This window comes from Acyrthosiphon pisum, chromosome A1 (assembly GCF_005508785.2).
Source record: "Acyrthosiphon pisum isolate AL4f chromosome A1, pea_aphid_22Mar2018_4r6ur, whole genome shotgun sequence".
Lineage (NCBI taxonomy): Eukaryota > Metazoa > Arthropoda > Insecta > Hemiptera > Aphididae > Acyrthosiphon > Acyrthosiphon pisum.
This window is the reverse complement of record NC_042494.1, coordinates 93159415-93177559: the sequence shown is the minus strand read 5'-3', so window position 1 is coordinate 93177559 and position 18145 is coordinate 93159415. Positions and strand designations below refer to the sequence as shown.

The 18145-nt window shown below is 28.1% G+C and overlaps 1 protein-coding gene across 3 annotated transcripts in view; it reads right to left on the bottom strand.

Moving 5' to 3' along the window:
* LOC100167995 (ankyrin-3) overlaps positions 1 to 18145 on the bottom strand; it is a 44892-nt gene that overhangs the window by 13481 nt on the left and 13266 nt on the right. For 2 of the 3 annotated variants that reach the window (XM_029487809.1, XM_029487810.1), the window contains exons 6-17: positions 17979 to 18107; positions 17713 to 17910; positions 16724 to 17020; positions 16397 to 16594; positions 16172 to 16318; positions 14010 to 14159; positions 7609 to 7749; positions 6225 to 6380; positions 6060 to 6158; positions 5046 to 5246; positions 3144 to 3315; positions 1354 to 1434 (exon numbers count right to left, since the gene is read on the bottom strand). In XM_029487809.1, the coding sequence (XP_029343669.1) occupies positions 1354 to 1434; positions 3144 to 3315; positions 5046 to 5246; positions 6060 to 6158; positions 6225 to 6380; positions 7609 to 7749; positions 14010 to 14159; positions 16172 to 16318; positions 16397 to 16594; positions 16724 to 17020; positions 17713 to 17910; positions 17979 to 18107 (1969 nt within the window). The remainder of the gene's footprint in view (positions 1 to 1353; positions 1435 to 3143; positions 3316 to 5045; positions 5247 to 6059; positions 6159 to 6224; positions 6381 to 7608; positions 7750 to 14009; positions 14160 to 16171; positions 16319 to 16396; positions 16595 to 16723; positions 17021 to 17712; positions 17911 to 17978; positions 18108 to 18145) is intronic. The other variant, XM_008181791.3, reaches the window with a different exon arrangement.

Below are 18145 nucleotides of genomic sequence, written 5' to 3'. Positions count from 1 at the left end.
ATTCGTTTGATTGTAAATAATCATCTTAATTTTACGGGTGTATAAAGATTGAAAGTTATATTCATTTTAACCTACCTATTGTTTTTGTGTGTACAATTAATAAAAGTTAAGTGCCCAATATTGGGTGTTATACGTTGAGCCTATACAAACATGACTTTATATTATGAAGATGGAAATTATATAAAAGTTTTCTTTATTCGTTCGATGATGAGTTTTGAAAGCTAAAAAATTCTATGTTATGTAAGTACGTGTTTTTCTAACCTGGAAGCTTTTCTTCTTCTTTTTGTTTTTTAAAACAGCAACAACAGCAAAACCTCCGTTTACACATGATGAAAAATTGTTTTATCGTATTGTTTCTAAATTGTTGTTATTATTATATGATTAATTTGAAAAATTTAAGTTAGACGAATACAGCGACCTAGTTATGGGTACCGTCGGAATAGGCAGACAGCCGACAACTAAAACTTAAAAGTTATTTTTATCAATTTTTTCCTCTCTAAAGTCGATCCATTATTATGATGCTGGTGAAGCCAAAGCGCGAAAAATCCGAAATGAGGAAAGCCAATGACGAAACGGCCGGCAAAGTGCCAAACAGCAGTAAGTTAACTGACCAGATGGCCGGTCATATTTAATTTTAAACGGGCGCTACAAGTACTACGCGGAAAAACTGGAACGATCGACATTTATGCATATTATAATTATAATAATATCTCGGTCGACACTCGACGCTCAATACATATAGTAATGACATACAATATTAATTGCCCTTAAATCCATTCGGTGTAATACCATATTATTATTATCAATTATGACGGATCTAAGAAAAAAATGTTCTACGCACCGTCTGGGTATCAAAAATAAAATGATAAAACAAATCGTATAACATGGGTGCGGCCTTGCAGGTATATAGGTATAGGTACTACTCACTACCACTACTCGCATGCTATGTTATGGTCATTCGACGTATAAATAAGCTATCGGAAGCTAGCTATACGCTGGGCAATTAATGTTATCATTTGTTTTTCAACTGCACTAAATATTATTATATAAATAATAGCTTATGATGATGATGGAAGCACACTGATGGTAAGCCTATGTGTGAATCCTGTTCACAAATTCACAATATACTGACGCCGTGGGTTACCCGGGTAGTGGGTCGCGCGAAACGATTTCGTTTTCTGCCACGACCCGAGTTCAATATATTCCGAATGGACCGTGACTGTCTAGTGGCTGTTGGGTGACAGCCAATCGTGAATTTTGAACTTGGCTATTAATTCATGCATGTTGACTAATATACCATAGGTCCAAATTTTGTTTGTTTATTATTTTTTGTTTCTACTCTACAAAACTCACGTGACGAAACAATAACATTTTGTGTTAGTTGAGCTCTAGTGTTGAGACCATACTCGACGCTTCCGCTTTGCAAAACGTCACCTGTGTGCCAATCATCATCCCAATCACATACTACAAGCATTTGTTAGTGAAACCACGCTCGCGCAACACTATATAAGGAAGCGGGCGCACACTTTCTAATATTGTATTGTGCTGCAGCCAGTGGCGCAACTAGGGGGGCAACGACGGGGGTGAGTGTAAAAAGGCTAAGCCCTCAGAAATAGTTAATCTTTTTTTTCTTATTTATATTTACAAAGCCGTAAAAGTTTGTTTATTGAGAACAGTCTTGTTTATTCAAAACGGCACATTAAAATTATAAATTATTGATATCATATAGAATTTGTATTTTATATATTGTACTGTCGTTCTATTTTAAAATTTATTTCAAACTGATATTAATAGCTCGAAGGCGGAAATGTTCGTTGCGAAAAATGTATTAACGACAAAGCATGTTCGCCAGCACACATATTATTATATTTTAATCAGGGGCCGGGGCTGTAGTTCCCCACCCCTCCAATAAACCATGACTCAAGTTGCGCCTATGGCCTATTCTGAAATATTATAATAACCATTTAAAATATCAAATCAAAACTCACATGTAAAATCGCTTATATTACAAATGGATGTAACATATTATTATATTATGCTTAGGTATTAAGAAAAAAATTCCATTTAATGACTAAGAGGTACCTACAAATTATATTTGGTTGGTAAAATATCATTATATTAAAAAGTTATTAAAATTCGTGATACTGTGATAGTACTTATGGTTCGTTTGATTTTTATATTTTTTATCTACCTACTTATGTATCTCCTAAAAGTCATAGCAACAGTTGTGTAGGTATATTGACTTTCTTCATAATAACGTACAAGGGAAATATTAAGTAATTAAATATTATATTTGGATTTAATAATATTCGTTAAATTCTTTGGAAAATAATGCGCACATTACATTAGTGTCAAATACATAAATATTATTCAACAATATTTATTAGAATCAATAGATAATATATGGGGCTTTAATTTCTCAATATTTTTTAGTAACCGTATGTTACTATGTTAGCATGTAAATAACCACATTTGATATAATAATCCTTAAAATCTCAACATTTGAATTTACATAGAAAATATTTAATTAAAATACTTGATTTCGATTTGGATATATTAATGAGGACGATAAAAAGATTAAGTTCAATACAAGAGTTATATGGTTTTTTTTTTTTTGATTAGACTAGGTTAAAAAACCTGAGGACTCCAGGTTAGAGCCATTTATATCTATTCATACATATATTTATATATTTACATATTCATTCATATGAATCATAATGTGATATTGTGTTTTAATTGTTGCCGTTGTTTATTTTGTGATAGTTACATATATATTATATTATAAATTAAACCAATTGTGCTTAAATACGTATTTGATATATTTAATATAGTATATGAAATGTTTTCTTCTTAAACAACTCAAAATGTCAAATCATATTTTTGTGCTCCTAGACTTATATGGTTGATATTTGCTACATTAATATAATATAAATATATTATTTATCTTTTCTCAAAGTAAAAGCATTTTTTTTTTTTTTAATCGCTTGCAGTACTTCTCTACGGTGAAATCGAATTATTTCGTTGTTAATAGTGTACATTGTTATTGAATGTTAATAAAATATACATAACCTGTTAAAATCTCCCTTAGTAATATATTTAATTTTATATTGTATATTATTATCATCATTATTGTTTATACATACCACCTTCATCTTCTGAGTCCGACATAAATGTTTCTTGCATGGTTTCTGGAGAAATCACTTTGTACTTTTCGTCCGAAGTTGATGAAGGTACAGCTTTTGTAACATTCTTCAAAGCCTCTACTACACTTATGTAGCCCAATTTCTGAGAAATTGACAGAGCCGTTTGTCCTTGCTGTATAAAATAACAACACAATATTAAAAATTGAAATAGCAATTTCAAGACAGTTAGAAATTAGTTTAAAAATGAAATGTAAAAATTTGCGTTACTGTTCTTTTATGGCTTGTATGACTTTTCATGACTCGATATAATTTTACACCATTATTACATTAATTAATACTGTTTTCATTAACTAATTTAGTAACCAATGTTCTTTCTATACAGGAACTACTTTGATACCGTTCTTAATTAATATAATATTAGGTAAATAATCTTATTGTATAACCTGTTCTACAAATTGTTTAATATAATACACCTAAATATTATACCAAAACTAGCTGATCCCTTGCATTTCGTTGCTCGTTAAATGTACCAACTTATATGACTCAAACTTTGTTCAATTCGTTATTTAACATTCAGTATATAGTGTTCAAAATTTATCTTAACTTTTCCGTTGCCCGAAATAAAAATTCTGATTCGTGGCAGTATATTATCAGGTAAGCAATCTACCTGCGGTAGATCGTGGACCCCGTGCTATTTTTACGTAAGTGTATGATTTAACTCTTAAGTATCAAAGTTATACCAAGTTTGTCGTATTCCACCTATGGTGAATTAATATAGTCAATTAATACAAAATCCTAACCTAACCTAACCGTACTAATATCAGATGAATAAAAAAACCAAATTTAACCATTTTTAAATTAGCCTGTCTTCTTCTCAGAGGTCTATTCTACACACAAACATTCATTCATATATCTATTGACAAAAAAAAATAATACAAATCAACAAACATGCCCAATTAACCAATAGCAACCAATATAATATAATACACTGTTGCGCCACTGTTGTATTTTTTACATCCAGATTTCCTACTTTTTTGGTAAATTTTCCTAAAATTGTCTTTCGTAAATCCTTCTCCTAGCAATTTCGAATATCTTAAAAAAAATTTGAGCCAAATCGGACCAGCCGTTCTCGATTGATGAGGTAACGACAATTTTTCACGCTCCATTTGTATATATATAGATAAAAGAAAATAAAATGGTATAAATATTATATTATTATTTTTGAAGTTGGTATATTCATTATCTAGTATATTTACGTATTTTGTATTTAAATAAAAATTATATTTTTATAACATCGTAATATTATCGTACATAATATTCACAAGTGCATACTGCGTATAATCATTTACCCAATGAATTCACTAAATTATTTACTTGCGTATTAATGGCGTAAGAGGGTATAATATAGTGCCATAAAAACTCATTAATCCCACAACGACATAATAAGTATATTTTATTGAATTCAATATGTATTTATGTAAATTACTCGTTATATATATTTTATGAAATTACATTGTTATGTACAAGAATTTAATTATATTATAGCTAAATATTTGACATACTTTGACCTTTTGCTTAAGCTAGCATTACATTGTTAAGTCGGCTTATGACATTTATATACATTATACATATTTAAGGAAACCATTATTTAATCAGCTAAAGCCATTATTTAAATGTATTCGGTTTCCAAATATTTTACTCGGTTATTAATAATAATTCTCTAAGAAAATCTGGAATAATATTGTAGTTTTTAATTTAGCTTTTTCAAAAATTAAGAATTTTCCTCTCGTTAGATAGATGCTTCTTTAATTATACCAATTTACTCTTCGATTATTTATAAGTTATAACCAATTAAATTGCCTACACGTTTATTAAAACATTAAAAATAATATTTTTACTTACACTTGTCAATAAATCTGGGTCAGCTCCCTTATCCAATAAGTGGCTTACAATAGTAGAATGGCCTTGCTGAGCTGCTTGGTGAAGTGGTGTATATCCAGAAGCTGTAGTCGCGTTAATATTAACTCCTTGACGAGCAGTTATGAACCGAACCATGTTTAATTGACCGAAATGACAAGCGACGTGCAAAGGAGTAAATCCAGCCTAATATTATATAAATAGATATATTAATATTTCAAATGAAAATACCTTTAGTAAAACGTTATACTTATAATATAAGTATAGAACTACTAAAATACCAAATTGAATGATTTAACAAAATAATAACGCGTCGACATGTTAAGCTTATAAAAACAAGTGAAAAACAATGTCAGTTCTTTAAATATCAACAAAAAAAAGCAGGTAAGTGGATGTCGTTCTGCTGTACAGTAGATTACAAGTGGGTCATTGTATAATGGTTGTATTAAATTTGAATTCAATGATATAATATCATTGTATAAGAAAAACGATTCTGAGCGAGTCGTTGTCAGTCCAAATATTTATATTTTATATTTATATGCCTATAAGTTGAACTAATATAAAATATTACAATTTTTTATTCGTTTCTATGGTGATAAACAAAGCGTTAGAAATTAAAATCCCATTTTTAGCGTTTTTTCGTAATTTTTCGGTGGTTTTTCCAGTGGCATTAAATAACTATTGAGAAAATCGAAAAATGACCTCTCTAAAGTACCATCTTGATCCAATTTGCTAAAAGATAAGGTACTATATGTTAAAATCGAAACACTCCTTCTGGAAGAAATTTTGTATACAGGATATAAAAATAAAAATAAAAAATAAAAAATAAACACCATTGTAAAATCAATAGCTCCCTCGCTCCGCTCAAAATCTAAAAACTGTTTATTTGTTGGTTTATTTAAAATATTAAAATAGTATTTCATTCTTTAGGTTAGCTGATCACGCTGATCACTAACTAATCAATATCTGCAGGTATAAGGTATTTTAATTTATTATTACTTTAGTTTCCGGATTAATATCTGCATGGTAATTATCCAACACAACGGCTACTTTATGTTTATCTTCTTGTGCGGTAAGATGCATTGGTGTTAAACCGTTCTGTAAAATACATTTTACGTTTAAAAGGTAATCATGATTTCACAAGCACTGTATTAATTAAATTACCTTTGATTTATAATTAGGATCTGCGTTGTGGTTCAAAAGTAAAGTAGTCATCTCAACATTACCTTCCTGAGAACTCAGATGAAGAGGAGTAAATCCTGCTTTTGACTCGGCGTTGGCTTTTGCCCCATAGTCTAATAAAGTAACTGCAATATCCATCTAAAACACATATCATTTATATTATAGTATAGATTTTGAATTAATTATTTTCATAGAAAATATTTTGAAAACGATCAACCTAATATACCTACTGAATAAATATTAAACTACATAAATATTTTAGAATTATTTAAATGATATTATAGCTGAACTATAGACCGCTTTGGAGGGGGCTCGACATGGACAGAGTACCCTTCTTTTTCAAAACATTGTTTTAGCGTAAGGCTAACTCTACTAATTTGTGTAATCATAAAAATAAAGTATTATCAAGACAATTAAAAACGCAAATTTTGAGTACACTTGTGACTAGTACATTGTTATATATGTATACTCTATAGGTATACTTGTATGTTCGCAGCACCTTTTTTACAGGGAGACCTCATCAGTTTAAGCGAACATTTCCACATGTATTACCGTATAACACATAGTCGTGAAATGTCTCTAATGAAGGTTCACAAAATCTTTTATTTTTTTTTTAAAGTATGATTTCAACAGTTTTAGTGACCACGTTAAACTACCGTGCACACCACATCATTACAAAACTGTGTATTTATCCTCACACATAAATATTTGTTACGTGGATATAAAATACGTTAGAGCATTGGAAAATGTATAAGCTTAACCTGATGAGATCTCCCAGTTAAAAAGGTGCTGTGAACATGCAATTATACAAATGTATACAGCACGAGTATACTACCAACTTACATTTTTGCATTATTTAACTTATATATTTTTTTTAATAGAAACTAAAATGGAACGCGTGTTGTAATTTTAGTGAACAAAAAATTAATATGGTAACCATATTTTTGTGAAAATATTGATAATGTAATATTTAAAATGTATAAATCGTTTTTAAATTTATGTTCCTTTAGTTAAAATATTTTAAGTAAGGACAGTGATTTTTACTTTTTACTATACCTATACTTCGCATATTGTGTAAGACAGTAATAAATAACTAAGAATTATTTGTTTGCACATAATTTACAACGTACCGTTACGTTTAAAATTACATCAAATTAATTAGGTCAGAGTACATATTTTTAATAGTACCTATGTGGCTATGTAGTATGAATCATATTTTTCAGTTTTATAATACTTACATACTTACTTATACTAACACTCAATATTAAAACTAGAATATTATTTCTACAGTGATAAATATAAATGATAATTTAGTTATAAATACAAACATTATAATACTTTTTGACCATAAGACGTAATAAATTACCTGATTCTTTTTTGCCGCTATATGAAGAGGCGTGTGGCCATTCTTTGCTGTGGCATGAGGAGATGCTTGTTTGTCAAGTAACATTAATGCAACTGCTTGATTGTCATAATGACTTGCTACGTGTAATGGTGTTACGCCGTTCTAAAGGTAAAATTATGGAGATAATTAAACTATAATAATACAAGATAACACATACTAACTTAATATTATATCTTTATTTTTCTTTAATAATTAAAATAATTGTTGCTCGGGTAAAAGACTAGGTACATTTATATAGGTGCATTCGATTTTGACAAATCATATTTTGTTTCAAATATATTATATAATATATTTACTAACTATTCATTATTAACCATTTTGTATGGATTGAAAATAAAAAGTTGAAACATTATTTCTATTTTTTAAATTATAAGGTTTTTAATGTATAGTGAAAAAATTATTGGAAACGTACAAATTGGCAAAACATTTAAAAAAATTAGTATTATAACTATTTAAATACGAATTTATAGGTTAGGTTAGGGTACAACAGTTTATTGAGATTATAAATGTTAATATTGTTAAAATAAAACTGTTTATAAGTAACTAGGTAAGTATACCTATTTTGCAATGGTGGGCATTAACTTAACTAGTTAGTTTTTTTTGTTTTCAACTTATTAACTTATTCAGTTAAATTTTGTATTGTCTTAACTTAACTTTTTAAAGTCAATTATCATTATTGTACAGTTAAGTTAATTAAATTTTTTTTTATCATGGAACCAAGAGACAAAACTTATTCATTCAATTTTGGTAATTTATTTTTCTAATAATATAATATCATCAATTCATAATAATCAAATTATATTATAATCTATATTCTATAGGTACTACATTAAAGAGTAATAATTAGTATACTATCCGTTGTATGGACTGGGCTATTTTCACGAATTTTATTATTTAATGATCTACTCGGTATTGAATAATCCGATTTTTGTTTTATCTAACTCTCCAATTCCTAAAAACAGGTTTAAAACTAAATATCATAGTCTTTAAAATGTAAATCATTATATCAATAACATATACAGGTTTCTGGTAAATACGACAATAATTCCAATGGACAAAACAAAAAAACGTCCGAGATATTTATAAATTATAATTTATATTGCCGTATTCGTTATAAATACAAGCAAACGTATGAGATTAGAAAATAACATTTTCGAAATAAATATGGAAACAATTTTTGGTAGGTATTATACTATTATCATTATTCATTGATTTTATTTTAATAATAGACTATTATATTGATACTAAATATAATAAGTCTAACTAGGATAAAAGACTTACAGTAAAATGTGTACTACTTCTAATAATTAATATCTTCTCTAGACTAACAAGTTTAGTATAGTTTAAAGTTTATAAGTTAACCTATAACTTATATATAATCTGCTAACAATGAAATATAATAATAATTTTAAGTTTTATGTTTGCACAGTGCTAAGCGTCTTGGTAAATGTCCGTACAAATCAAAATACTAGGGCAATTGATGAATTATGAATATTATGACTTAAAAAAAAAATTAACTTTTTTTAAACTGAGTTAAGTTAATTTTATTTTCCATTTTAACTGTTAACTTAACTAGTTAAATTTAATTTTTTTGTTAACTTTTAACTTAACTGAAGGTAATTTAATTGAATTAACTTAACTTTCCACAGTTAATTATTTTCATTAACTTGCCCACCATTGCTATTTTGTAAAATCACTTAATTTATGAAATACATGTTCAACGTGAAATTACGTAGGTATATTGTATATATTCGGACAAATGTATTGAACTGTTCATGAATAACGAATAAACCTTATGAAATTATTAAAAATTGTATTATAATAATTTAATGTTTATCATTAATCATTATTATTTATTTATTTATTTTATTATTAAATATAGGCATCTTTGAAGTCTTAGTTAGAGTTTTGGATTTATACGCACAAGAAAAAAATTGTCACATGAATAGTTAGTTAGGTATGTATTCATAGTTCATTATTCAACTTCACTTTCTCCCTCAATATTTTTTTTTTTTAAGCTCCTTGTACTTTTGTTTGGTTTGTACTTTGTAGTAGAAATAATTTATTGTTTCATGTAAAATATCTCTTATAAGAATAAAAAAAATAAAATATTTGGTGTTTTATAGAAGAGTTTGAACTTGTCCTTGAAACAATTTTTGGCACACCAATCTACTCATCATGTTTTTTTTTCAAAATCAACGATAAGTATAATTCATGGGCTGTTTTTTCGTATAGTGGGTACGCAAAACACTCATTTAGTATCTAGTATCTACTATTTTACTACCTATCTAATAATAATAAATCTAATTTTATTTTAATTATAATATTTATAGTAAAATTATTTATTCTTAAACGAAGTTTCTCGATTTCATAAATAGAACAAAAAAAAACTAGGTACCTTTAAATAAAATATTCTCAGTATATCCGAAAATTCGGAAATTCAAAAATTCAAACAGACTTCCAATTCGTGGAATGAGTAAAATAGATGTTACATAATATTAATTATCTTCACCAAAATATCTCTTATCAAGCTACAAAGAATACGAATACATTTGTAAAGCAAAGGTTCCCAAACTGTGAGTCGCGTTCATATATATTTTTGGCAGGTCTCGTAATGTTTTAAAGTATTTAGATATAATATATATTTTTTATATCATATAAAATATTCATAATTTATTATATAAATGTAAAAAAAAAATAGTGGGCTAGTGGATGTCGCTCTGCTGTACAGTAGGTTACAAGTGGGTCACTGTAATGGATGGTGTTAAATTTGAATTCAATAATATAATATCATTGTATAAGAAAAACGATTCTGAGCGGAGACAGTATGTCAGTCTATGTATAAGACATAATATTATATAGTCTATGGTATTAAAAAAAAAATTGACCTATAATAGGTACCTATAATTAATTCCAAATTAATCATATCACAATATCTATTAAGTACTTATAACGCGTTATACATCAACAACAAACCGTGATACTATCATAGATATATAATAGTATACTTTAGAAGTTTCAAATATACCCAAGAATAATATTACACAATCACAACATAATAACTAAAATAGTTATTCTAGGTTTTTAATATGTAATTTCATCCAAAAATGACTATAAAAATAAACTGTGTAAATGTATTTTTTAGATTTTTTGGTAACAAAATTAATTACTTACGTGGAATCTTGTTTTAAATTTTCAAATCTTAGATACAAAAGTTGAACATTTTATACATTTTTAACTACAAAATAATTATTTAAATTTAAATTTGATAAATTTTGTCATAATTTGATCTTTAAATGCTTATAAAAACAATTGTGCCTATGTATTTTTAATATTTTTCAACTACTATTGTAGCAATATATCAGGAGCCTTGTATTAAATTTTTACACTTTTTGGCCCAACAGATAAAACTATATTGATATTTATAGAAAAAAAACTAAGCAAATTGAAAACTGACAATATCCGTAAAAAACTCAAAAAGAGTCAAATTGTTTTAAAAATTTTATTGTGTATAGAAGATGCTAATATGAACATTCAGTGAAATTTTCAAGTATCTACAGTCATTCTTATTTTAATTACAACAAAATAAGAAAATCGTAACATCAGAATTCGAGTGAATATCAAATGTTGTAAAAACATAAATGTCAAACGCTCATAAAAATTTAATTTACTTGCTTGTAGACATTTTTTTTTTTTGAAAAAGGTAGACAAACTTATGAGGAATCTTGTATTACATTTTAAAATCTTAGATTTAAAAAGAAAATTTTTCATGAATTTCTAACTCAAAATAATTTGCAAATTTTCGTCGTTTTTACGTATTTTGTCAATATTTGAACTTTGATGCTTATAAAAAAAAATTGTGACTACGGATTTTTAATTTTTTTCATCTGCCTTTGAAACAATATAATAGGAACCTTCTATTAAATTTTCAAGCTTTTTTAACTAACAAATAAAATGTTATTGATATGTATAGAAAAAAAATATATAAATAACGGAAACTACAAATGTCCGTAAACAGCTCAAAATAAGTCAAAATATTTGGAAAATGTTATGGTGTAAAGAAAATGCTAATATAAACACTCAGTCAAAATTTCATGTACCTACGGTCATTTGTTTTAGAGTTACACCAAAAACCAAAATCGATTTTTTCGAAAACAGATTTTGCGTAAAAATTCCCGTTTTTCCTTAATTTTTCTTTTGTTTTTCCCGTTGCTTTTGAAAACTACTAGGAAATTTTTACTTTTGACCCCCCTAAGTGCCAACTAGATTCACTTTCCTATCAGAAAAGATACTGTTGAAGAAAATCCAAGCATTTTTACTGTCCTAAGAGGTGATGACAAACACAAAAAATAAAAAAAAAAACACACATCATTGTAAGATCAATACATTCATCGTTCCACTCAGAATCTAAAGTAATAAATGGTTTTTGTAAATAAGAGTATACTATTATACAGTGTAACCGTCTAACTATGTATATTTACTATTTTATACAATTATTACGTTTCTTTGATGTCCGAATCTAATTTTATCATTGATCGTTATCCGTGACGATCACGAAGTACTTATACAGAGTGAAGTGTCACCACGATGCTGTCAGACTAAAAGTTATCGCAAAGATAGGGATTATCGATTAAATAATTTAATGTTGAAACAAATTAATGTGGCGAAAAAAAATATCGTCCAATCGTTTTTAGATAGTGATTTATATTGAGTCGATAAAATTAGTTCATGACATGAAAGTTTGGGGATCTCTGTCATAAAGTATCTTCTAGTCAGAAGAATCAAAACTACGTTTGTTTTAATCTTAATTTACAAAAAGTCCATTCATCAATTTTTCAAATTTATCGACTTTGTACTTATTCAGTGAATAATAATAATATGTCACCAGCTCTTATCTAAATGTAACAGGCACGATGAGTGTTCAACACCTTGCAACTGCTATTTGTAACCTGACCGGTGTTATTTTAGCACCACATATTTAGGTGTATATGATTTTTGGGATAATTAATATAATAATTATTTTTTATTAATTGCTATTTTCAAATAGAAGACCTGAAAATATTTTATACTTTTATATTATTTTTATTTTTGACCCCCCAAAGTACCAACTAGATTCGCTTTCCTATCAGAAAAGATACTGTTGAAGAAAATCCAAGCATTTTTACTGTCCTAACCATGTTATTATATAATTTATATGATTCTAAATATTCTAATCAAAAACTTAAAATTCTTGGTATAAAAAAAATAGTATAAAGGTATAATAATATCCGGCATTTAATACTATTTATATTATAAAGTCAATCAGCCCATATCTTAGGTATTAGTTCTTATCAATTATTAGTCATCATAAAAGAAAGTGATATTAAATATTGTAAAACATCTTTAAATTTTTAAGTAGAGCAATAAATCGAGATTGAACTACACTAATGAAGGGACGTCATATATACGTAAAAGGATAGATATGACTTCCTAATTACGTCCAATTAAATATGTATTTATTTATAATTTATATTTCAACTTTTGATATAATTCGCACCTCTAGAACAACACTGCCATAACTCAAAATGTACCTATAGTTTTGAGAAAAAGCGATTTGAAGTTTGAAAAAATATTTTAAAGAGTTTTTTTACTTATGCGTTTGAAGCTAAACACTTAAATACCTTACAATATGACTATTTCAAATCTCATTAAATATTTTCTTAAACCCAAAAAGTTATCAATAAAAGTTAAAATTTTTTAAGTTAATGCAAAACTGCAAAACTGCCATATTTTGAGATGTGGCTGTATGCATACCTAGGTACAGAAATTTGTTTTTAAGACAGCCATAATATACTAAAATATGACGGCAGTATTCAATTTCATATTGTGGCTGCAATATCACAAATTATAAAATACAATACCGTTAAACTTGAAATATTTCTGTTTTGCAATCAACATATGATCACCACGATGATTAATTTTTACTTAATGCAAATCGAAATGAGGCAGTCTTGAATTTTGACTTTAGGGATTAATTGGATAAATTAAAATAAGTATACTGCCATCAAGACATAAAGTAAATAATATGGCTCTCTTCCTAGAATTTATCTAAATATTAAATAATTCAATACTGACGCATCTTTTAAGTGGCTAAATGAAAAATGAAATTGAATGTAACGTTTTTGCATTTTATAGAGCTTTTTTTCACTGTTTGAAAGTAGTCATAAGTCAAAATTTATGTGAGTTGTGACAGTCTTGTTCTAGAGGTGCGAATTTATTATAATATACTATAATATACGTTGAAATGTATTTTTCAAAACTTATTCAAAAGTTAAAATCCTATACAAATATTTTAATTATAAAATTATAAAATCATTACGAACCTTTCCTTGCGCATCAACTGGAGCTTGTTTTTGTAACAGCAACTTGGTGACTTTAATGTTGCCGTATTTTGATGCCAAATGTAGTGGGGTAAACCCTTTTTTAGTGGTTGCTGTCACTGAGGCTTCATTCTCCAACAACACTGATGCAACCTGCCAACAAAAAAAGTCCAGTGTTTCTCATTCAATATCAGTCATTGTCAACTTATTAATTTGTGTACAATATTTTACAAAGCTTAAGCTTGTTAAAAGTAGTTAATGCTGTTAGATATTTTTTCTATAAATAAATTCAAGCTTTTAAAATATGTTTATACATTGCATCAGTGTTGTGAAGCTAAAGCCTGTGCCTGTGCCCATGATAAATAGTTTACAGCCAATAAGTCAATATAAAGTCATAATAAATAATATGTTATTGCGTTAGGATAGTTAGGCTAATAATATATAGCCACATTTAGATATGGTAGGAAAAATGGAAAATATTTATAAGAATAACAAAATTTCAGGACTTACCTAATCAATGAATATCGATTTTACCAAGTACCAAGTGACTTGCTTGATTTTTGAAGATAAAAGAAATTTAGATTGGAAAAATTACATTTTAATTGCGGTGGCTTGACAAAAAAAAAATAGGCAAAGCGAACAAAAACGTGTTTATAAATATTTAATATTTTTTTTTAATTTAAGAAAACAACAATGACAATGATTAAGCATAAAATATTCACATCCATATACTAGTTTTGTTTTTTAACGGTGATTAAACTATTATAAAATGATGTCTTTTGAATTTTAACAACGATTAAGAGATCAAAATAATGCTATAATATAACATTTATGTCATGTAAACTTTTATGAAACTTAAAAAAAAAAACTAACAGCACTATATTAAATATATTATAATATATCATCATCATCTAGTATGACAACTTTTTAAGGTTATAAATGTAAATCTATTATATTTTCTAATTTCTAACATTCACAGTAATAATAATTAAACCGTATAACAATAATATTTATAAGTGCAAATTTGCTAAATAATAATATAATATAATCATATTATATAGTTTAATTATTTACTTAATTATTAACTAAATTAAAAAAAAAATTGATTTTCAACTTAATATTGGGTCTACGTATAATATAGTGAATCACTGAACCATATACAATTAAGTAGTTTCATTTAGTTATGAATTTGGAAATAAAAATAAAATTATGAATAATTTAATAAATTCTTATGCACAATTTGATCAAAATATTTTAGTAAAATTTAAAGTATTAAATTATACATCAAATTATAGACTTGATGATTAACGTATAGAATCGCAAACCTACGTATTACATAAAGGAAGGTTATAATAGGTTAGGCTTGACGATTAATACGAAAGTAATACTGATTTATAAAATTAATTTAATGTCATAAATTAAAAAACAAATGTCTAATTTGGCACAGTACGTATGTTTTCCTCATCTTTTATTGCTTTTTAATTTATATGTATTCAATATTAAATTAGATTATTTATTTTTATTTACGAAGAATACGAACACATTTCGATGAAAATAATATGGCAGTGAATCCTTTGTTCAGAATTAAATTACGTCATACTCTGAGTACTTAATCGACGACATTTTAGAAGGACACTTAATTCATATTTTTATAACCGCCAATTTTTTTTTTTTTTAAACTCACTTAAAGCTTACCCAAATTGTTATTGGCACCGAAATTTGAATTTGAATACGTAATTATTTTTAATTTACAAATTTAATTTATTTTAGAATAATAATATTTGTAGCATATTTTCAACTCGAATATTAAAATCACTTGAATTATAATTTAAGAATTCTTTTATACGTATAATTATTATATTGATACAATTATTATGGTCTATAAATAACTGATTGGTCGAAATTTAATTAAAACAAAGACATTGGGTATTCCTGATGGTGATAAAATATTTTACCGATTAAATATCACCAGTTTTTCTCGATCCAATAAGGACGTACGCTGAACTCTAGTACCAAATATTATGATATAAAGATAATTATAAGGAAAGACTCACAATAATTTAATCGTTTTAAATAAAATATTCTCTTCTAACAGACCAAAACTTATCAAGCAAATATGTTGTGTCCACGTGATCCATAATGCGTTTCATAATCAGTGCTCTTACCTCCTCCTGGCCTTCTTTAGAGGCAATATGTAGAGCGGTGTATAGATCTTTCGTGGTCGAATCGACTGCCGCGCCGTGAGCTAACAGCAACATTACGATGTCCACGTTACCCAACCTGGAAGCTATGTGAAGTGGCGTTTGTTTCTCCTGCACAATAAACGAAAAATATAAAATATGACTCAAGTCCGACCATAGTGTAGGAACCAGCACACGATTCACACGTACCCTAGCCCTGGCGTCCACTTGAGCTCCGTTGCGGAGCAATATCCGTATGATGTCTGTCTGATTGGCCCTGGCAGCCAGATGCAACGGCGTCTCTCCTCTCACCGTCGGCAGGTCCGGGTTGGCCTCGTGTTGCAACAGGAATATCACAATGTTCATGCAACCCATGAAACTGGCGACGTGCAACGGAGTGAGACCGGACTATACGAAAAACAATAATAATCGTTATAAACATAATCATAAGATCACGATGATCGAATTTTCGGTCTGTCGACCGAGTCATTTGTATATTGGATATGATTGGGTATAGACTCAGGTAGGTATGCTCACTTCCGTAGTCGCCTCCAAGCTCGCGTTGTACTTGAGTAGCAGCTCCACAACTTTGATGCGGTTTTTCTTGCACGCGATGTGCAACGGCGTAAAACCGTTCAACGCCCTGGCATCGGGATCCGCGTGTTTCTCCAACAAGAGTTTGGCCACCCGGATGTGTCCGCAGTGAGCGGCCACGTGAAGACCGGTCAAATAATCTACGGTCACGTCGTCGACCGGAGCGTTGTTGGACAATAGCACTTTAGCAGCTTCGACGTGATCTCCTTGGGCCGCCATGTGCAATGCCGCCAAACCGTTCTACAAATTGTAAAAAAAAAAAACGTATTTTACAACTTTGATTTTTCTTTCCTTTTCAAAAACGAATGAAAACCATTTCAAAACATTTTTATTATTATTATCAGAGCTCATAAGTTCACGCCCTATGAAATGCCTAAATAAACATCACATATGCACTAAAAACTGGCAAAATACGACTTTAATATGGCTTAATAAGTTCAGAAATATGCATTTATATCCAACAAAGATCTAAAATTGTGCTCTAAAAATATGAGGATTAAAAAAAGGAGAAATCATAAGCAATTTTTGGAATAACAAGAAATATCTATTTATATTTTCAAATGTTTTATTTTTAATCAATTTAGGTTGCGTACAATTCCCGTACATTTTATACGGTGAAAAAATATAAATTATTGAATTTTTCATAAGATTTTCGTTTTTTCATAGTATTTCAATACAAAATTCACGTTATTACATAATTGTCAATAGGAATATCAAAATTATAAATAATATGCCCAAGAAAATAACCATGGTACTTTTAAATGGATTTCTATGTCATATAGCATTAAATATAACTTTGCATGATTGATATGCAAATTCATGAACTTATGAACCCTGATTATTATTATAATGTATATCATAGCAATATTATAAGGTGCTTAATGTTTATAATAAATTTAAAATAACTAATAAAGCGTATGATCCACACCAACCTTGGTCTTTGAACTGATTGGAGCATTTCTTTGTAAAAGCATGTCAATAACTTGATCGTGTCCGGATCTTGCAGCACAATGTAAAGCCGTTAAACCATCTCTAGTTTTAGCTTCAATATTTGCACCGCTTTCAAGCAACAAAGATACCATGTTGCTCTTACCCCATTTCGCTGCCACGTGTAATGGGGTTATGTTATGCTATTGCAAAAAATTTTAGATTAATTTTTATAGTCATTGTAACCTAAATAATTAGTTAAGTTTCTTACTTTAGCAGAGTAGTTGACGTCAGCGCCTTTAGCAAGGAGAAGCTTAGCAATACCGTCGTTTCCATAATGTGAAGCAATATGTAATGGAGTAAATCCACTCTTAGATGTTACGTCTGGATTATGATCATTCTATACGTCAAAAATTATATTATTATTATAACAATTCG